The sequence below is a fragment of the Tubulanus polymorphus genome, chromosome 10, assembly GCF_964204645.1.
Source record: "Tubulanus polymorphus chromosome 10, tnTubPoly1.2, whole genome shotgun sequence".
NCBI lineage: Eukaryota > Metazoa > Nemertea > Palaeonemertea > Tubulaniformes > Tubulanidae > Tubulanus > Tubulanus polymorphus.
Window position 1 is genome coordinate 79,465 of NC_134034.1, and position 22,974 is coordinate 102,438.

At 44.3% G+C, this 22,974-nt stretch overlaps 1 protein-coding gene across 1 annotated transcript; it reads left to right on the top strand.

Annotated features, from left to right (window-relative positions):
• Window positions 1-929: 929 nt before the first annotated feature.
• On the top strand, window positions 930-3,304 carry LOC141911971 (ADP-ribosylation factor-like protein 6-interacting protein 6). The gene is made up of 3 exons (XM_074803101.1): window positions 930-967; window positions 1,361-1,493; window positions 1,711-3,304. Exons 2-3 carry the CDS (start codon window positions 1,402-1,404, stop codon window positions 1,829-1,831), a joined length of 213 nt encoding a protein of 70 aa, XP_074659202.1. The 5' UTR covers window positions 930-967; window positions 1,361-1,401; the 3' UTR covers window positions 1,832-3,304.
• Window positions 3,305-22,974: the final 19,670 nt, after the last annotated feature.

The following is a 22,974-nucleotide window of genomic DNA, read 5'->3' on the forward strand; positions in this document are numbered from 1 at the left end:
ATATGTTGCGCTGCAGCGGTATCAGTTTTTCATATAACATCGATTTATGTTGACGAAAGAAATTAAATTTTTTCTCAGTCAAAATAATCAGAACTGATTGATATCTATTGCTAAAGAATTTTGTGAATTCATATGAATTCTTAAAGAGAGTCATTTGTGATAATCGAAGATAAATCAGTTTTTAACCGATCGAGTTTTGATGTGACAATCCAATGCAATTCAATTCAAAGTTTATTGTGTCAGAAAAAGCGCTGAATTTAATTATTACTTCCGGGAAAGTGTTTTTTCCAAACGACGAGAAAAAGAGTGAGGAGAACTGGACGAGGAGGAGAAGGAGAAGGATTAAAAGATGCGGCAGCTGACGACAAGCGATGCGCCAGACTCTGTTCGAAAACGTGTTCAATTTAGCGAAGATGAAGATGACGATTCCTCGGGCGCCGGCGGCGGCGGGAATGATATTGGTGACAGGAAAAATAAAAGATCATTCGCCTCCTCGTTACCAGCTCGTAAATCACTGCTCAGACTCACAGATACCTTATCGTCAGTCTCCTCTAACCGCGACATTGCTGAGGAGAACAGTTTAATGGAATACTTGTTTATCGCTAAATCTTTCCTCCTTTTCACTCCCTGTTTATCGATCATCTTCATTATTTCTCTTGTTATACTCTTCGTGTTCATCAGTTTTTGCGGTAAGTTTGAATAAAACCCCAGGGTCGGGTGGAGAAGGGGGTCTGGTTTCACCCCCCACCCCGACTAGCATCCTCGGACACAGTCAGACAGTCCCCAGTTTAACTCAACTTTCTATAAATTGTTCTTCATTGTTTTTCAGTTTATCCTGATATTTTATCTGTTGATACTGATCAGAATTCTACAGAACAGCAGCAGCAGCAGCAGCAGCAGCAGCAGCAGCAGCTAGTCACAGACTGGGCTTTATACTGGCACCAAAATACAGCGCTATATGTTATTGGTAATAATCACTCTCACACACCCTCCCTCTCCCTCCCTCTCTCTCTCTCCCCTCTCCTCCCTCCCTCTCTCCTCGCTGTGCTCTCTCTCTCTCTCTCTCCCCTCTCTCCTCACACCCTCCCTCTCTCTCTCCTCCCTCCCTCTCCCCTCTCCTCCCTCTCTCTCTCCTTCCTCTCTCCTCGCTGTGCTCTCCCCTCTCTCCTCTCCCCTCTCCTCTCTCCTCACACCCTACCTCTCTCTCCCCTCTCCTCTCTCTCCTCACACCCTCCCTCCCCCTCCTCTGTGCTCTCTCTCCCCTCTCTCCTCACACCCTCTCTCCTCTCTCTCACTCTCTCTCCTCTCTCTCTCTCCCCACTCTCTCCTCTCCCCGCTCATGCTCTTCTCTCTATTTCAGTGTTTATAGGCAGTATATTATTATCAGTATTGATTGGTTGTATGTGCGGAGGTTATGCTTGTATGATGGTTTATTTCGACAGTTTGGAGCCCGGAGTTTGTCCTCCAACTCCAGTCTCTCCAACAAACGTTAAGTAAGTTACAATGAACACTGAATGAATGACTGCACTCGACGTCATTTGAGAAAATCTTCCAATGTCTATCCATCAGATTTTACGTAAAAAGCTACTAGTCCTAGATTTCTGGTCACACCTTTCTGAAACTTCTGAAACTATATGGAATCTATGAACCGGCCTAGGCTTACAGAAATACTGGATCCTGATCCCTAATTGTATGTTTTTGTTTTCCTAGGAGAGATTCAGGTCATACTATTCATATAAGTTATGGGATGTGTATATTGAATGGTTTTGCGATGTTTGCCGTTGTTCTCTGGTATTTACAAGATCAATATCTGCTACTCTACAATCAGTGACTGACCTCTTGTGACCTCTCGTGACCAGCAGCAGTGAATTCTACCTCTTGTGACCAGCAGCAGTTAATTCTACCTCTTGTGACCAGCAGCAGTGAACTCTACCTCTTGTGACCAGCAGCAGTGAACTCTACCTCTTGTGACCAGCAGCAGTGAACTCCTACCTCTTGTGACCAGCAGCAGTGAACTCTACCTCTTGTGACCAGCAGCAGTGAACTCTACCTCTTGTGACCAGCAGCAGTGAACTCTACCTCTTGTGACCAGCAGCAGTGAACTCCTACCTCTTGTGACCAGCAGCAGTGAACTCCTACCTCTTGTGACCAGCAGCAGTGAACTCCTACCTCTTGTGACCAGCAGCAGTGAACTCCTACCTCTTGTGACCAGCAGCAGTGAACTCCTACCTCTTGTGACCAGCAGCAGTGAACTCTACCTCTTGTGACCAGCAGCAGTGAACTCCTACCTCTTGTGACCAGCAGCAGTGAACTCTCACCGGCCGGCCGCCCGGGTGGGTGCCCCTGCAATCAGTGAGTTTGATGCATGTGAATTTAAAAGATGCATGCATTTCAAATAATTTGTCTCATTTTCACCACCCCTCCCTCTCCCAGCTGACAGAGACAAACCCTGATGCACCCCTCCCTCTCCCGGCTGACAGAGACAAACCCTGATGCACCCCTCCCTCTCCCGGCTGGCAGAGACAAACCCTGATGCACCCCTCCCTCTCCCAGCTGACAGAGACAAACCCTGATGCACCCCTCCCTCTCCCAGCTGACAGAGACAAACCCTGATGCACCCCTCCCTCTCCCGGCTGACAGAGACAAACCCTGATGCACCCCTCCCTCTCCCAGCTGACAGAGACAAACCCTGATGCACCCCTCCCTCTCCCAGCTGACAGAGACAAACCCTGATGCACCCTCCCTCTCCCGGCTGACAGAGACAAACCCTGATGCACCCCTCCCTCTCCCAGCTGACAGAGACAAACCCTGATGCACCCCTCCCTCTCCCGGCTGACAGAGACAAACCCTGATGCACCCCTCCCTCTCCCAGCTGACAGAGACAAACCCTGATGCACCCCTCCCTCTCCCGGCTGACAGAGACAAACCCTGATGCACCCCTCCCTCTCCCGGCTGACAGAGACAAACCCTGATGCACCCCTCCCTCTCCCAGCTGACAGAGACAAACCCTGATGCACCCCTCCCTCTCCCGGCTGACAGAGACAAACCCTGATGCACCCCTCCCTCTCCCGGCTGAAAGAGACGAACCCTGATGCACCCCTCCCTCTCCCGGCTGACAGAGACAAACCCTGATGCACCCCTCCCTCTCCCGGCTGACAGAGACGAACCCTGATGCACCCCTCCCTCTCCCGGCTGACAGAGACGAACCCTGATGCACCCCTCCCGGCTTAAGAACTTTTTTTTGGAAGATGTGCTGGTAAAATGCTTGCATGTTTTTATGTATGTTACAAATAAATTGAATAGATTGAGGCATGTTGGGTGATTTTAGTCTTGTTTATTTCTTAATTCACAAAGACGACTGTAAGACAACTAACATCTTCTAAACCTGTGAATAATCAGTCTCTAATGCGCAGTAACCTCGAGCACGCTAACCCATTACACCACACGGCTGATAGTCAGTGACTGGTAACCAGTGTGAAGAGTGGTGACTGACCGATCGACTATTGAGGCTACTGCGGGCGCTAAACATATAGCCCGATATCAGTAAAGGAAGGATTTTAGTTTTTTAAGGGTGGGGCACCGTTTGTATAGACGTCTCTAGCCGGTTTTAGACGAGCCCGATTTAAGCAGAAATTCTAGATTCAGACAGATATGACGACAACCGCGCGATACTACGAATTAAAAATCCATTCCTTTCATGAAGATTAATTCTCTCCATAGAGAAAGAGAGAGAGAGAGAAAGATTACTGGCGTCTATGAATTACTCTGAAATCCGATCAAATATTGAAAGGAATTTTAGACAGTAAACGGCTTTGTAACAGTAACAGTTCATACTGAAATATATCTCGAGTTCGGCCAAGCGGGTGGTCAGTGTAGGTTTATACACAGCTGAGGCCTGAGACGGCGCGGTCAAGCGAACCAGTCACGTCTTACAATCTTATTAATAGCCGTACTTTAACAGATCCTTCAGTTGATAGTAAGATAATTATTCAGACATTAAATATGAATTTACGTAAGGATTTCGTTAGAATTCGAACTGGAATTCGCGTGTGGAATTGATATGATTCATATATTAGCAATTGCTTTAAATGTTTGTTTTGCACGCGTTGAGTGTTGAGAATTCGTAATCCAAGGCTAGGATAGGACTATCGCAGCAGCAGCAGTCCTGGAGCCGCCCTGCGCCCTGGAGCCGCCCTGTATTGTCGGTAAGAATACTATAGTATTGGATATTATATACATCGATTTGTGGATGGTAAAAGTTTTCCGGTAGATTTCTGTTGTTAATGAGATAAGACCAAGTCTATTTAGTTGACCACGTTAACCCTATCTGTTCTTGGCATTTTCTGGGTTCAATTTCACGAAAATTCGTAAGCTTTTAAAAAAAAAAACAGAACGAAAATATGAATTAAACAATAGCATTTAAGACAAATTTAACGTGAAGCTAAGACCTCATCTTTTGACCAGTAGAATTTGGATTTCTGATGGCGCTTATCAAGGTTTATCAAGATCTCGATATTCGTAGACGCCTGGACTAGTGTTAACCTTGTAGGCGCCCGGAGGTCTCAATGTAGACGCCCGGAGGTTTCAATGTAGACGCCCGGAGGTCTCAATGTAGACGCCCGGAGGTTTCTAGATTATTATTGTCTACAAATGAAGACGGTTTTTCATTGAAGCCACAAATCGATTTTGACAAGTAGAAAATTGAGTTGATTCACAACAGAAAGAGAAAATAGATCAATTGTTCTTTCCATTTTACCACGAGATGATTAACTGTCTCTACTCGGCGCACCGCACGACGCTATTAGAGCAAATGTCAACTCGTTAAGAGAAACGACGATTGAAAAATGTAAATTTTACCGACGAACCGTCGATATAGATTGTAATATGCAGATTTGTGTTTTTGAAAAAAAGCTCCTCCAATCTTACTGATGAGAATTGTGCGCCGTTTGAGCGGAGATCACTCAGACTATCTGCTGTAATTGACTCCGCGATTAAACTCGCATTCATGAGATCTCGCGAGAAATACCGAGATCTCGTCATTTATAGAAACTGCGAATGAATAAAATCTGTTCATTAAAACTCGATACAGCTCTAGTAACGGGTGGGGGAGGGGGAGGGGAGGAGGGAGGGGTGGGAGGGGCCCTCGCAGTCCCAGGACCCGGCTATCTCTCTACCGGGGTACTACGTTTTACAAAATATCATTGTGAACTTGAAATTTGAATGGATGAATCGCCCATAAAAAATGCAGAGGTACCATAACCCCCTAACCCCTCGATTCACACTGTTTCTGGAACTGGGTTCCCGGTTTCGGCAACTATAGGTTCATGGTTTTGGGATTTAATCGCAGCCGTTTTCAAAAACCGTTTTGAAAATTATTGATGATCGAAAGACTTTTATCGAAAGACGAAAATCGAATGATGGTGATAAAATATTCTCATTCATCGCCGAATGAAAAATGTTCGGTTCTCGCAGCAGCAGCGGCGGCAGAGATAAGATTTATAACTGGAGAATTCGAATTGAACTTTTCGCCCGTTCGTCCTCAAATTGAGAGAGATAGAACATGATTTTATTGCACTATTCGTTAAAGAGTCCTCGATTCCGGTTCTGTTTAAAACAGCGATTTATATCTCTATCTTTAAATCGATTTTTACTTTTTTACTTAACCGAATTGCGCAACCGTAAAAATATCCGATATTTCAAAATGGAATTTGATCGCGAGTCGATTCGCTTGTAGAGAATAAATCACACCACCACAAAAATGTTTTTAATCCTCTCTCTCTGCACTTTACTTTATTGGACCGAAGGTAATTCAACGACTGAATAGAGACTAAAGACTGTAAAACAATTCTATTCGAATAACCAGGATCGATGGGGGGGGGGGTCGGAAGGGGGACGGGGTAAGGGGGTCCAGGGGGGCTTGTACGATATTCTGAACAGACTTTTAGAATGAAACAAGTTCAGTTTCTGTTACATAAAACATATACTAGGTTGAACGGTTTATTACAATAAAACAACTGGGGGTACCCATCAGTGCGGACGTGTACCCCTAACCCCTTTACAAATTGTCAGTACAATATCACATCCATCAGCAGCTGTTGAGCTGCTGTGGATGATGTAGACAGACTGAGAGCTGATGTGATGATGTGTGGCTAGTCATGTGAAATAATTGAAGTGACGTTTAAATTGCGACCAGGTCCCGCAGCGCACACCGTCGCGCACACTAACCACGGTTTAATTATCGAATTCAAATGGTTCTATCGTGTGCCCTATAGCGCGCGCTGAGCAGCGACAGACGACCAATTCTCTAAATTCACTCTCGTCTTTAAATTACATCCTCCAATTTCCACTGATTACAGGACGACACCAGTTTAAAATACTTGTCAAATTTTATTCTAACAAGTAACATATAACCTCGGGGTCGCTGAGTGACGTGGATCTGCGCAACACAAACATATCTATTTCACCCGTGATGTTTTCTCGAACCAATGCCTGGAACCTACTGCTCAAAAGTCTGTTTAAAGTTAAAGTTCTGAACTCAATTCCACAGTACAGGATCCAGTTCCACAGTACAGAATCCAGTTCCACAGTACAGGATCCAGTTCCACAGTTCTGGACTCAGTTCCACAGTTCTGGACCCAGTCCCACAGTTACTGGACCCAGTCTCACAGTTCTGGACCCAGTTCCACAGTACAGGATCCAGTTCCACAGTTAGTGGATCCAGTTCCACAGCACAGGATCCAGTCCCACAGTTCTTGATCCAGTTCCACAGTACAGGATCCAGTTCCACAGTTAGTGGATCCAGTTCCACACTTCTGGACTCAGTTCCACACTTCTGGACTCAGTTCCACAAGTTCTGGAACCAGTTCCACAGTTCTGGACCCAGTCCTACAGTTCTGGACTCAGTTCCACAGTTGTGGACTCGGTTTTACTGTAAAGCCAGACAGTGCCCCGCGTCATATTTCATCTTTTCGTCTGAGGGCTTGGTGATGAATTAGTATTTTATCTCCAGCCGACGGTGTTGTTTTCAATGCACGAAACGTCGAGCCGATAAACAGCACTAGTAACATCAGTGTCTGTTCGGTCGATCGACCCTGGCGTGAAACTAGTCTTCAGATAAATCAAAGGTTGCCTCGGTTAGTGCGGGTTGTTTATTCTACCCGTGAGGCCTATTCGAGTAGACCTCGCTATACCCGACACTGGTACGTGCGTTGGTTTATTCAACGCCGGTCACGTGACCTCGTCAGATTTGTAACGGTTGAGTGGCTTAAAGAGTTTAAAGCGTCAGCCATAGACTACACTACTCGATTACGTCATATCCCCCTATGACGTCAGCAATTGTCGATAATGGCTGATTTCGGTCACTTTTTTAAGAGACGGCCTTCACCCGATTGGTGACCTTCACCCAACCCGAGAATTGCGTGACCTTCACCGAATAACGTGACCCGGGAAGGTGTCGCGTAACTGAGAAAAAAATCAATGCATCTGATATAAAATACTAAACACGGAGAAAAAACTGTGAACATGAAATTGTAATCATCACGTGTCACAAACACAGTGTGGCCGGGCGGGTGATCATAGGGGTCACTGAGCGGCCACACTCCCTGCTGTCTCTCTCTCCCTGCTGTCTCCCTCTCCCTGCTGTCTCTCCCTCTCTCCCTCCCTCCCTCCCTACTGCTGCTGGTGTCCGGATTGACCGTACAATGTTGATTTTACTCGCCGCCGATGTTTTATTCATTTTGGTCGATGTTGATAAACATTCTCACAATAGACGGGACCGGAAACGGATGCGTGCCGTGTTCAATGGCATGCCGGGAAACGGTGTTTACTTTTAATCCGGGATTAGATCGATATTGCGGTATTAACGGTTTTTCGCGGGTTTTGAGGCGTTAGCTCTCACACTCAGACGCACCGTCAATTACAATCAAATCTATTATATTTCATTTATAATACATCGCGCCATCACTGCGCATGCGTCAAGTTTAAACCCGTGGTTAATTCGTGAATCAAATCTGAACTAGGTCTCGATCGGACGTCGGGTGCCCTTTCACGTCATGGGTTAGGGTTATTTATTCCATTGATGTCTGATCTCGGTTGTGTCAATAATTACTGTCTGCTCATTTCTGTAGATACAACAGACAACCATCGACATGCCGACGATGGACAATGAGAGCCGCTCGTTACATATATAACCCTAGATTCAGGCGAAGAAAATATTCTAAAAACGAAAGTATTCTATGTGAGTGATGATAGCCAATAGACAGACCAGATATCCGGACTTAACGGTCAGAGAACGTGGCATGATTAACCACATCTTATTCTCGACAGGGCGCCTCACCGTGAGATCTCGCGAGAGATTACGTTATCTCTGGTGCAGTGAGGTCACGTTCTAGTGGCCATTTCATCCGTGCGTGGTGACACAGTAAGACTCGGGCCCTCAGAATGTGGCAGAGTCTCACGATGTCATCAGGTTTGACTCCCTGCCGAGGGAGGAACGTGGCAGAGTCTCACGCAGTGTCTAATATCCATGAGCAGCACTTATTCAACTTGTCTTTGAGATGAATTTTGAAAGACAGCGCGGCGGAATTTAGTGAGCAATAATCTCATAGTCATGAATTGCACAGTTACAGTTTTTATCTTCCCAGAGCGACAGTAAAATCCGTACTGAACACAATATCAGCTTCTAACGCGCAAAGATCGCCTCTTGTTCGTTTAACGGCCCACTCATCATACCACTAGTTATTCATCATTGCTGTAATAAAATCCTCCTCACTTTCACTGAGTATCAATGAGTGTCTGTGAGTGTCAATGAGTGTCAGTGAGTATCACTGAGTATCAATGAGAGTCTGTGAGTGTCAATGAGTATCAATGAGAGTCTGTGAGTGTCAGTGAGTGTCAATGAGTGTCAGTGAGTGTCAATGAGTATCAATGAGTGTCAGTGAGTATCAATGAGTGTCAGTGAGTAGACTTTGTTTTCTTAGAATGCAAGAATCCAATTCCACAGCTCTGAACCCAGTTCCACAGTTTTGGACTTAGTTCCATAGTTTAGGACTCAGTTCCACAGTTTTGGACTCAGTTCCTGGCCCAGTTCCACAGTTATAAATCAAGTTCCACCGTGTTTCGGTTATTACTCTTTGAGAATCAGGTGCGCGTCAGGTGCGCTTCGGTACAAATCGATTTATTCTATCGTTTTATTTCGTCGCAATTTTTATGGATTTCTATGCGGCATTATCCGGCACCGGCTTTTAGTTTTACCCGGCGTTCTTCTAGAGATGATTATTAGCAGAAATGTAGCTGTTAGAAACTGTCGGGTTCTGGTGCAATTCTGGTGCAATAATCACATTCACTCGCAGTCGTCACTAATGCACCTCTCTCTCTCTTTCTCTCTCGCGTTATCTATGGTATATAATATTGACATCTGCGACAAACACGAAATATAAAAATACCGCATATTCGTGAAATATTGGGTAAGGTCTGGGGCTGCTGCCGATACCGCCTCGCGTTGTGTGTGTGTGTGATGCGTTTTGTAATTAGACAGGAAGGTCACAGTGAATTCTGAACACAAAATACATCGGTTGATAGAAATTGTTTAAGTGCTGGTTGTCGCAGAGTTTCACTTTTACTTAATGTGGCTTCTTAAAGAGTGGAATTGGGTCCACGTAACTGTGGAACTGGCTCCACCGTTTATTAAAACCTTCACAACTGTGGAACTGTGTCACCGTGGAACTGTGTCACTGTGGAACTGTGTCACTGTGGAACTGTGGAACTGTGTCACTGTGGAACTGTGGAACTGTGGAACTGTGGAACTGTGTTGTGCATTTTAATAAACTCAGTTCATTATCTATATAATTGATGCGCATGCGCAGATTAGTTCGCTACCGTTGCTAATTATTTGATATCCGGTGGTTGAGTCACGTGATGCGACCTTCAATTACTAAACGACCTTCATTAAACAAGAGACTATTTCACTAGTTAATTAACCTTGATTATACAGGGATACTGACTATTTCACTAGTTCCATCTTTCTCACGATCCATTCAGAGAGTGCACGCCTTATAAACTAATTTTCGTTCAATTCTATTTGAATCTCGGCACCAAATGAACCGCTCTGTTAAACTTTACAATATTATCATTATTATAGAAACGGGTCGTTATCCTAAATCTGTGTAACCCTGATTATCAGGAGCAGTCCTCTCCTGACACATACACATACTCATCTATCAGGAGCAGTCCTCTTCTGACACACACATACACGCATCTATCAGGAGCTGTCCCTGAAGTGCTGTTTTATTAAGCACAGTTTTGTCCCAGTTGCCAGTTTGTTATTCAAACAATATAAGTATTCATTGTGTTTATGAATGTTTGCTGTGTCTACAATTTTTTATATCGGAAACTATTTTCTTATTCTCGACACCATCGTGCACATGCCGTGTGAAGTCTCCCGCGCCGCCGCCGTCTACTCGCAGATAATCAACTTAAAATATATTTGCGAGTCTGTAAAAAGGAGGCCTCCGGCGACAGCAGGTAGAAATCTACAAACTCAAATATTCATAATATCAGAAAAAAAAACTTATGAATATTTTTCTATTCTCCGGTTACGTGATTCAGACAAATTGTGTCTCTACGTTCCTGCGATGGGGTACGGTGGCTTCCTGGGACTGCTGGCTGGGGCTACTGGCTGCGGCTGCTGGCTGGGACTGCTGGCTGTTCGCGTTTTCTATGTGAATGTAACACACTGTAACAACTGTAACACGCTGAACCCCCGGGACTGGATTGACTGACAATTGTATGACTTTTACGAAAATACAAAAAAACAAATTCGGTACAAACAACTCGGCTGTCATCACAGAACCATCGTCACAGAACCATCGTCACAGAACCATCATCACAGAACCATCGTCACAGAGATGTCGAATTTATTGTGTAAGTGGCGTTTTTCCTCCAAGAACGCCATCACGTGCCGCAGCCGCCTTCATCGCCAATTGGAAAACCGTCAGACTACAGAATGGGGATTGAATGAGAGAAGAGGAGAGAGAGGAGAGCGGAGAGAGAGGAGAGAGAGGATAAGTAAAGACCTCGTGTACGGCTTACCGTTTGAACTGTGTAATAAACTGTACAGTCAGTAATTGTCTAGTTATTAGTGATGCAGCAATTGCGATCTGTTTGATGGTCACACGTCCGAGTAACAGTGGCCAGATTATTACTGCGTTTGAACTTAGCTGAGGGAGAGAGAGGAGGGAGAGGGGAGGAGGGAGCGGAGGGGAGGGGGAGAGGAGAGAGAATGGAAGAGATTGTGTGTAGTTACTGTAAGGTTATTCTCGAGTTTGCCTTGTTAGTTCTCGAGAGTTTGGAGAACGAATCGTTCGGAACGCGCCATTTCTCGATGATGCGTGATAAACTTTCGTTTAGGGAACCGCAGCGAACATCGAGAGTTTTCGAGAGTCTTCGAGATTCGACGTGAAGTGCTCCTTTACTCTCTCACACGAGGAGGTGGAGAACTGCTCCTTTAGCGTGTAAATGTTTTGTGTTCGATGCTATTTTGCTTTTTCTTGCAACAAACGTTTCCAGCATCACTCGTTTCCACTCTGTTCCACGGAGAATCACTCGGTTCCACTCTGTTCCACGGAGAATCACTCGGTTCCACTCTGTTCCACCGAGCATCACTCGGTTCCACTCTGTTCCACGGAGAATCGCTCGGTTCCACTCTGTTCCACGGAGAATCACTCGGTTCCACTCTGTTCCACGGAGAATCGCTCGGTTCCACTCTGTTCCACGGAGAATCACTCGGTTCCACTCTGTTCCACCGAGCATCACTCGGTTCCACTCTGTTCCACCGAGCATCACTCAGTTCCACTCTGTTCCACCGAGCATCACTCGGTTTCACTCAGTTCCACCGAGCATCACTCGGTTCCACTCTGTTCCACCGAGCATCACTCGGTCCCACTCTGTTCCACCGAGCATCACTCGGTTCCACTCTGTTCCACCGAGCATCACTCGGTCCCTCTCTGTTCCACCGAGCATCACTCGGTTTCACTCTGTTCCACCGAGCATCACTCGGTTCCACTCAGTTCCACCGAGCATCATTCGGTTCCACTCTGTTCCAACTTCAACACAAAGCAAACTCTTCAACGTATTCCACATTTCCACTGTTCTAGAATCAGTTCCACCGAGTCCACTTTATTTCACCTTTTTTTCACAATCGACATACATCGGTTCGATATACCGTGTCACGTGACCAGCAATCAGCGCGGCCGGCGGTGTCTGGCGGTCAATGTCACATCCGGGTTCTCGTGGTTAAATATTGACATCAATCAAATCAATAATTCATTAAATAAATCTTACTTATTGTTATAGTATAGATACATAGGATTCACGTGTATCCCATTATCTGCATTCAGACTTCAATAACAATGACAGTGACCCTCCGTCTCACGTGACCCTCTGTCTCCTCACAGACACACAATCGCTCATCACATCAGACACATCGACCTCGTTAAGACGGATATATAGACACCCTGATTTCGGCTATAACCCATTCCGCTGTAGAGAGAGAGTGAGAGAGAGGGCGTGAGGTGTCTGAACGGCAGATGTTGTCAATCGACGCTTTGTGAATCCGGTATCTATATCAATAGTTAGTTATAGCGTATTAATGTATAAATGTGTTTAGAAGCTGATGTGGACACCACTTGAAGTGACCGCGGATTAAACATTCCAACTATCAGCAGAACAACAGCAGAAAGTTCTGAGTTAAAACTGGAACGATTTATCTAATTTTTGTGATATCCAGTTGTGTGGGTGGAGAAGGGCTTATAAAACGAGGTATGACGAGATCTTGTAGCTCACATTCTATAAACATTTATTTGTAGTAAATAAACTGCGCTTTTACTAAAACAGTTCACTATCTAGAAACACTTTTAAACCGCGTGTTCAGCGATAACAACGCGCTGTTTCATTCAAATATGAGTTAATAAGAGGAGGGAAAGAGGGAGAGGAGAGAGGAGAGAGGAGAGAGGAGAGAGGAGAGAGGAGAGAGGAGAGAGGGGAGAGGGGAGAGGAGAGAGGAGAGAGGAGAGAGGAGAGAGTTGAGGGAAAGCATCAATCTATAGAGAAATAAGTATTTTTCATGAACCAAACTAAAAATACTGTGTATAAAATGAGTGAGATGTGTGTGTAGTAGTTGAGAGTTGGGTCAGGTATGTAATGTTCCAGCGCCGACAAACACTCAGCTCAAGAGAGAGAGAGAGAGAGAGGAGTTGTGTATCTTAATATGTGAACCAATTAACTGAGATCTGCCCCCCCCCCCGTGACCCCCCTCCTCTCCTCCAGCGCACCACTAGTGATGAGAGGGGTAATTCTGACCGGTGATGTTTAATAAAGAGTTGTTGGTTTTTGACCGCGTTATTTTCAGTGTCATGTTTTACAACTAGCGACCGGCCGCATAAACATAGTTTTTATTACTGATACCTGACCAGAATGAGGATGTCTGATAACTCTCTACTCTCATCCCTCTCATAGTTCTGAATGCTTCAGTTATCAGTATCTATTTCATATAACTGCAGCTTCTAACAGCACTGACTGAGACCGGGCTTCAGCGCTGAGACCGGGCTTCAGCTGTGAGACCGGGCTTCAGCTGTGAGACCAGGCTACAGCTGTGAGACCGGGCTACAGCTCTGAGACCGGGCTTCAACTGTGAGACCGGGCTTCAGCTGTGAGACCGGACTTCAGCTGTGAGACCAGGCTACAGCTGTGAGACCGGGCTTCAGCTCTGAGACCGGGCTTCAGCTGTGAGACCGGGCTTCAGCTGTGAGACCGGGCTACAGCGCTGAGAACGGGCTTCAGCGCTAAGACCGGGCTTCAGCTGTGAGACCGGGCTTCAGCTGTGAGACCGGGCTTCAGCTGTGAGACCGGGCTTCAGCTGTGAGACCTGGCTACAGCTGTGAGACCAGGCTACAGCTCTGAGACCGGGCTTCAGCTGTGAGACCGGGCTTCAGCTGTGAGACCGGGCTTCAGCTGTGAGACCGGGCTTCAGCTCTGAGACCGGGCTTCAGCTGTGAGACCGGGCTTCAGCTGTGAGACCAGACTTCAGCTCTGAGACCCAGTTCGCATGTCTGGAGATCACAGATAGTATTCAGAGAGGCTGCCACCTGAAACCCCTTAGACTCGGCACCCTAACTCCGAATAAACTACAAACACCAGGCATTAGATATTTCATCAGCATCCTTTCAAAACTGCTCGTCCACATTGCGTCCACATTGCGTCCACATTTCGCCACATTGCGTCCACATTGACACGCTATCGCAGATAGATCCATCTGTTTCGTATGTCCAGGAATTCCGGTTACTGCGACGTTAAAAGCGCATAAAAACGTGTTGTTACGTTACGTCGAACGCTAACGTTAGCGGCAACGGAACGTTAACGTAACGGAACGTCTGTTGGCGCTTGACGTTAGTCGCCTGATGAAGCTAATGTGACTAGATCGTTAGAAGTGCTCGGTACTGAATCGATGTTTCATCAAACCGCGCGCACCAACAAAAACATGCCGATAATTCTTCTTAAATCGTCGTAAAACGTTGCGTTTAACAAATAACATTATTTTTAATGAAGAAAGTTCGTTTTTTATCGGAATCTTGTGCGCGTCGTAAAAACTAGATTTTATTCTTACTTTAAAAACAGACGAAATTGTGCGCGGACTTCGAGAGGAATCTTCATGTGACATTTTCCCTGAGAGCGGATACAAAAACAAACTATCTGAACAATTTATCGGAACAGACTGTTTTGGTTTTTTTCAGATTTGTTTGTGTTTGTTTACGGAATTAGTTACAACTCAGTTTGAGGAAATAGTCGCCACAGCAGGAGACAACAGAGGATTCGGTAAGTTTGAATACTTGTATACATCGGGGAAATATCTCAGAAACAGAAACTAAAGTTAGAGGGAAATATTTATATTTTTATTGACAATTTCTTATTCTAAAAATGTAAATTTTTCCACCAAAAATAGCAATTTTAGGACCGCGTAGAGGCCAATGGAAATAGGAAAAGCCCAAAAAACAGGTCGTCCGCCTACCGAAAATAGCCCCAACCCTAACCCTAATCCTAGCAACTGCCACGACCAACATGTCGGGCATCGCTAACCCTAACCCTAGCTCGTAACCCTAACCCTAGCTGGACTCGAACCTGCGACCTCCAGCATGCCAGCCGTGCACGCTAACCACCAGACCATAGACCAGTAGTGACTGACCGAGTTTGTAAGTTTGCCTGGTCAGTGAGGTGACCGGTAACCAGTCAGGTGTGGTGACCGGTGACCAGTCAGGTGTGGTGACCAGATAACAATACCTTGGAACAGAGTTTCTAATCAGTGTCTAACGCAGAGTTTTTGTAATCCTAACTCAGGAAAATCACTCCGTTAAAAAAGCCTTTTTAAATGGAAAATAGAAAATCGGCAGGGGAGACTGGTACGAGGGGTATCGGGTTAGGAGAGGAGGGGGTCAGGTTGGGAGATTGGTACAGATTGGTACGGGGGGGGGGGTCAGGTTATAATAGTTATCTATCGATTGACGACGCGTCTGTCTCTACGAGTCTCATATTGCAGCTATTAGATGTTTCTAACAGTTCGATTATAAATGTATGAGCCAGGTTTAAGTTGCGTTAAGCCTCTATCATCATATCATCATATATACAATCACCAGCAGTATCAGAGGCTGCTGCTGCTGCTGCTGCTGCTGCTGCGGCGGAGAGGGAGGGGAGAGGATACTCGAGTATCTGTTTGGCTTCATCTATCAGAGACTGATGTATGTTTATTATCAGTTACATCTCACATTTCTGACCGTCGATTTCATCACGTGATGTTTGTCAATAATTACAAAATTCTTTCTTAATAATTCATTAATTATGCGATGTCTGATGTTTATACCAAAACACGTGCAGTCCGTCATTTATACCCAAACACGTGCAGTCCGTCTTATCGGATGTTTGGACATTTTTTAGTAAACGTTTTTTATGTGATATATACCGTGTAATGCTATGGAATGCTATGGCCTACCGTGTACTGCTATGGGCTGCCATGGGCTACCATGGACTACCGTGGACTGCTGGATCGTGATTATGAGAATGTTCATTCTTATCTTGTCTGTAAAATCCTGTCTTGTTGATTCCCGCCGAGAACAAAATAACTATTCCAATGTTTACGCGCGGTAAATATGGAAATCTCGCGGTTATAGTGGATCAGTGTGGCTCCACACGATCTCGGAGACTCCCAGACTCCGTGGTCGTGTCGGAGACTCCCAGACTCTGTGGTCGTGCCGATCCACACAATATCGGAGTCTCCCAGACTCTTAACGCGGCAGATTCTGAGGTGGTTATTTATTTAACGAGAAAACTGTCAAATCGCTTCAAGCTGTGTTTTTTTTCTATAACGACAGCGACGAAAGGAAAATTGGTCCTCGGTCTGATCCATTGTATTCAATAACCTTCAACTCACTGAACACAGTACCTCACTGTACACTCACTGTACACTCACAGTACCTCACTGTACATTCACTGGACACTCACTGTACACTCACAGTACCTCACTGTACACTCACAGTACCTCACTGTACACTCACAGTACCTCACTGTACACTCACTGTACCTCACTGTACACTCACTGTACCTCACTGTACACTCACTGTACACTCACAGTTTCTCACTGTACACTCACTGTACACTCACAGTACCTCAATGTAGACTCACAGTAAGCCTACACTTACAGAATCCTAAACCTGTAACTGATTTTAGATCGGAAATCAGAACTATCATTAGGGATCCACTGGATCCTCAGGAAAGCCCTCAATAAAAACTCAATATTAAAAACAGGAGTCCTCTATACAGCTAGTGCGCGATCAATACGACCTTTTAATAATATCAACCAATTTTACCGGATTGCTTTTATTCGCTCGAAAATCCGCCGTAAATCTAATATTTTATTATCAATATTGACAGATTTGATCGTCGTAATGTTTTGTTATGTTGTTAACGGGAAACAGACGGATTTTGTATTCGAACCGTGGTTATTGCTGCTGCTGCTGTCGCTGCTGCTGCTGCCGCTGCCGCTGCGAGCTGATGCAGAGTTTAAAATGCTTTTAAGAATTATTGAAATCGAAAACCTTGAAAAATCCCATACGGTTCTCTGGCATGCCCTTAACTGTATTTATTAACTCACCCTAGCGTCCTAGTATCACGGTTAACCCGCACAATATTATGTTTTTGTCAGTAATTAGTGTAACCGGAAGTGATCGAATATAGCATGTGCACTGGCAGCTACAGTTAAGCGCATCCTTGAAATCTCTATAGGAATAAGAAAACTGTTCTTTAAAAACCCCAGACCCGCCCCTTAAAACCGCCCTCAACCCTGCCTCTTTACCGGACGAGTATTGAACTAGGAGGATGCATGACCCAGAGATGGCTTCGGGCAGCAACTGATCTGCGCAGATTCTGCAGAAATAGCAGATAAATCAACACTGAATGTGAGAATCAGGGAATGATGGTCAATACTAACGATACGGAATCATCGCTACACTTTACCCGCATTTCAAAGGAAATGGACGCCAGAAATAACGAAGGAAATTATGGATATTTTTTGCCTCCGCACGACTGTACATATATACATCTATAGACGACGGCTCGCATGCCAGTGTAGGGTTCGTTAGTCAATATGTGACATATGAATCTGTCATATAAAAGAGAATGATATTGAATTGAAGAGGGAGAGAGAGAGGAATTGGACAATCAATTTGTTGTACAAGAAACATCCACGATCCTCCGGTTTGGTTTTTATCGTGTTATCATATGGCCAGTATACCATGGTACAGGGATCAGTAACTGTGGGACCCAGTGTTTAGATACCATGGTACAGGGATCAGTAACTGTGGGACCCAGTGTTTAGATACCATGGTACAGGGATCAGTAACTGTGGGACCCAGTGTTTAGATACCATGGTACAGGGATCAGTAACTGTGGGACCCAGTGTTTAGATACCATGGTACAGGGATCAGTAACTGTGGGACACAGTGTTTAGATACCATGGTACAGAGATCAGTAACTGTGGGACCCAGTGTTTAGATACCTTGGTACAGGGATCAGTAACTGTGGGACACAGTGTTTAGATACCATGGTACAGAGATCAGTAACTGTGGGACCCAGTGTTTAGATACCATGGTACAGGGATCAGTAACTGTGGGACCCAGTGTTTAGATACCATGGTACAGGGATCAGTAACTGTGGGACCCAGTGTTTAGATACCATGGTACAGGGATCAGTAACTGTGGGACCCAGTGTTTAGATACCATGGTACAGAGATCAGTTACTGTGGGACCCAGTGTTCAAATACCATGGTACAGGGATCAGTAACTGTGGGACCCAGTGTTTAGATACCATGGTACAGGGATCAGTAACTGTGGGACACAGTGTTTAGATACCATGGTACAGGGATCAGTAACTGTGGGACCCAGTGTTTAGATACCATGGTACAGAGATCAGTAACTGTGGGATCCAGTGTTCAAATACCATGGTACAGGGATCAGTTACTGTGGGGCCCAGTGTTCAAATACCATGGTACAGGGATCAGTAACTGTGGGACACAGTGTTTAGATACCATGGTACAGAGATCAGTAACTGTGGGACCCAGTGTTTAGATACCATGGTACAGGGATCAGTAACTGTGGGACCCAGTGTTTAGATACCATGGTACAGAGATCAGTTACTGTGGGACCCAGTGTTCAAATACCATGGTACAGGGATCAGTAACTGTGGGGCCCAGTGTTCAGATACCATGGTACAGGGATCAGTAACTGTGGGACCCAGTGTTTAGATACCATGGTACAGAGATCAGTTACTGTGGGACCCAGTGTTCAAATACCATGGTACAGGGATCAGTAACTGTGGGGCCCAGTGTTCAGATACCATGGTACAGAGATCAGTTACTGTGGGACCCAGTGTTCAAATACCATGGTACAGGGATCAGTAACTGTGGGACCCAGTGTTTAGATACCATGGTACAGAGATCAGTTACTGTGGGACCCAGTGTTCAAATACCATGGTACAGGGATCAGTAACTGTGGGGCCCAGTGTTCAAATACCATGGTACAGATATCAGTAACTAAAGGGCCATAATTTCAGTTTCTAAAAATCTTGTTTGTAAACTATGAAATGCGATTGTAGCATTGACGCTGCAAGTAACTCATTGATTACACACACGTCACATGTGCGGTTTAATCACTCAATTCATTGCTCGGTTTCTAAGTTTTGAGTTGAATAAAATATGGCTGAAAATTCAAGAGCTTTAAAAATACCTTAATGGAAACAAAGCCGCGTTTTAGCAACACGGGAATCTCAGATATAATTGATGACCCAGGAGAGGGGGAGAGGGGGAGGGGAGGGGGAGAGAGGGCGCCTTTATTGACTGAATCATCACCGATACCCATTACCCCCCTCCCCCCTCCATCTACTCTACAGTAATTAAACCTCAACGACTGAAAATAACGATATCAAAGTTTTATGTTTTATGTCTCCATTGACGGCGCGTTATCTTTGTTTTAAATCGTTTTAATGGTTTTAATTATGAGTTTAAACAGCGCCGCTGAACTACGAGTTGTTTAAAGCCTGACTCAATTCTATCGAGTATTTCGTGTTCTTTAGTTTGAAATAATTGATTTTAAGACAGGAAATGGTTTCGATTTTAATTGAAATATAGAAGAAACCGAATAACTACTAACGACACCTGGTGGACCCTCGCTTGCCACAGTTTTATCGCTGGGTTAGGGTTAGGTTATAAATTCAGTGATTAATCTATGGCTGGATATATTCGTGTACTATATTGTTACAGTGTTGCGTGGGAATCTACTATAAAATTGAGTATTTTTTGTTCTTATGAAAGAATTGCCGTTACACAGACTGACTGAGGTACTTTAACGCGGTCACATGTGTCGCTATACTGATTCATACGACACGCTGTCACGGGCTGTCACGGGCTGTCACAAGCTGTCACAAGCTGTCACAAACAGTCTCACCCATTTGCTACCACGAGATTTTCTGCGAATCATTTTGCTGATTATTCCATGGCTACATTTTTTGTTTAGGGTGTAAGTAAATTCTAGTTCAGTGCAGTCACTGCAAGGTCATGATAAGGTCAACAACACCCTTGAACAAGAACTAACTTGAAAGGTTTATTGACCCCTTGAAAAATAACACAAATATTGCTTTTTAATTCTAAAAGTTATCGAAAATAAAATAAGAGTTATGACAAAATAAACGCCAAAATTCATAGAATTTGTTATGTTGTTATGGCAGTAATATTGATGACGTAGTGCACACGACTCACAAAATTTCAAAAACAACATAATTTCCGTCAGAGATGTAAATGGTTTTTATACTTGTGGCAAATGAATTTATAGCAGGTTTTTGTGTGTGTTCTAATCAACTAATGGAGTTGTGTATTTATATCACTGCATGAACCGGGTGTTTATTCACCATCAAAAACCTCTTTTGTGGCGTTTCTTAGAATATCAAAAAAATACCAACACCTTAAAACCATCGCATATTCAGTTCTAAGAATCCGCTCTTACTCTCTTACACATCGAACTGTGGTTCCTAAAATGAAAGTCCCCTTATAACGTCATCATTCGAATGACCAGAGCGGCATACTCAGCTCGTACTAAGTACTGAAATGAACAGATATTGTAACGCTGTAATATATTGCACTTAACGACGGAATGATATTTGAACTATTGATTTTATTGATATTTTCTCAGTCGCTGCAGGCGATGGTCAGATATCGATTTTCTGAGTCAATGATTCTCCTTCCTCGTTCGTATACCTTCTTCGACATTGACTTCCGGTGGGATATTGATGCAGCTTGTGTGAAGTTAGATATCAAAGTTTAGATTCAAATTAAACCCACGCAATTGTGGAACTGTATCCACAGTCAATTGTGTAACTGAGTCCATAGTGAAATTGAACCCAGACAACTGTGGAACTGGGTCCAGAGTCAAGTTGAACTGTTGAGCTTGGTTCACAGTTAAATGAAGTGTGTCCTGGTGCAGGTTAGTTAAGTCTGTGCTCATACGATAATAGATATTCGATATAAGTCAACGATTCTCATGAGACGCGTGAAATATAGAACTGAGACGGGGTTCACATCGAGCTCCTGTGGGGCTCTTACCCTACCTTACCCTCAACACTGCGTCTGTGTCTAAATCAATAAGGATAAGAGTCGGTCATGTGATAAGCCTGATTAGTTGTAGAAAGCCGGCAGGTACAATAGACAATGATTGGCTTGTGTACTCCTCACCATCGCTGCAATTTATGCTGACGTCATCAACCCGACACCAGACGACTTCATTCCCGAAATAATTTACATATTCATAAGCGTGGTTGAATAAATTTGCATATTCATTGAATTAAAATGAAGCTATATCATTCGAAGTTTCCACAATAATTTGTTAAGACTTTTCCAAGAGTAAACAATGGCGGCCATGTTTCAGGAAGGGTCTCTATAGAGGAAACCATGTTTTCTTAGGTTTTAAAATGGCGGCCATGTTTCTTCTATCTAAAGGTCTCTAGGCGACATTTTTTCTGTATATAATGTCCTAATCATAACCATAGCTCGCATACGTAGATACGCGTTTAGTGCGTGTTATTGGAAAAAGTTATTCTAACTCCAGCGGAATTTGGACTCATTAACTATCGCAAAAAATAATGAATGACCGACCTGGGAATTACTACACATATCCCCCTGATACTGAGTGTACTGGCGGCGAATCGATACTGAACACAGACGATAGTAGTACTTTATATTTAATATCGATCGGTAAATTATATATAGCCTAATATAGCAGCAGCAGTTGTGCTACTTTTTCTATATATATATACATATATATATATATATATATATATATATATATATATATATATATATATATATATATATATATATATATATATATATATATATATATATATATATATATATATATATATATATATATATATATATATATATATATATATATATATAACGTAGTGTAGAGAAGGCTAGAGTGTCTTGTGGGCAGATTGTATTTCTGAAGCTTGTGTGTGGCCACAGAATTCTACAAATATTATTTTCCGCAGGAATGGGAAGTAAGGGAGGGAAAGGGAAGTGGGTCGGAGGGTGGGGTTTGAATGAAGCGGGGGTTGATAGTTTGTGCATCTCGTTTGATCCTGCTAGTCTGTGTGTACCACGTCTGCTAGTCTGTGTGTACCACGTCTGCTAGTCTGTGTGTACCACGTCTGCTAGTCTGTATGTATCACGTCTGCTAGTCTGTGTGTACCACGTCTGCTAGTCTGTGTGTACCACGTCTGCTAGTCTGTATGTATCACGTCTGCTAGTCTGTGTGTACCACGTCTGCTAGTCTGTATGTATCACGTCTGCTAGTCTGTGTGTACCACGTCTGCTAGTCTGTATGTATCACGTCTGCTAGTCTGTGTGTACCACGTCTGCTAGTCTGTGTGTATCACGTCTGCTAGTCTGTGTGTACCACGTCTGCTAGTCTGTGTGTACCACGTCTGCTAGTCTGTGTGTACCACGTCTGCTAGTCTGTATGTATCACGTCTGCTAGTCTGTGTGTACCACGTCTGCTAGTCGGTGTGTATCACGTCTGCTAGTCTGTGTGTACCGGATGTCCGGGAATTTATCGAACGATTTTTGTCTCATCGTTTGTTCATATAAAATCAATTAATCGTGAGAAAATACAATTAATACCGAACTGAGTAGTGAGAATAGAGTGCATGCATCATCACGAGCCTCGCTTACCAGGGATACCTCTCTCATACCGCCTTTACCTTGTTACACCGGATTACTACTAAACTTCTAAACACGCGCTATCCGCTCGGGTGATCCCCTCCCCCGGAGCCTCCCGTCACAGCTCACCGGATTGAGATCGGAGTGAATCCAATCTGTGATCC

Excerpts from the sequence above, each read along its gene's own strand:
- LOC141911971 (XM_074803101.1), top strand. The coding sequence starts at position 1,402 with ATGTGCGGAGGTTATGCTTGTATGATGGTTTATTTCGACAGTTTGGAG. Across the intron at positions 1,494-1,710 it reads GTCTCTCCAACAAACGTTAA|GAGAGATTCAGGTCATACTA; the intron begins GTAAGTTACAAT and ends TTGTTTTCCTAG.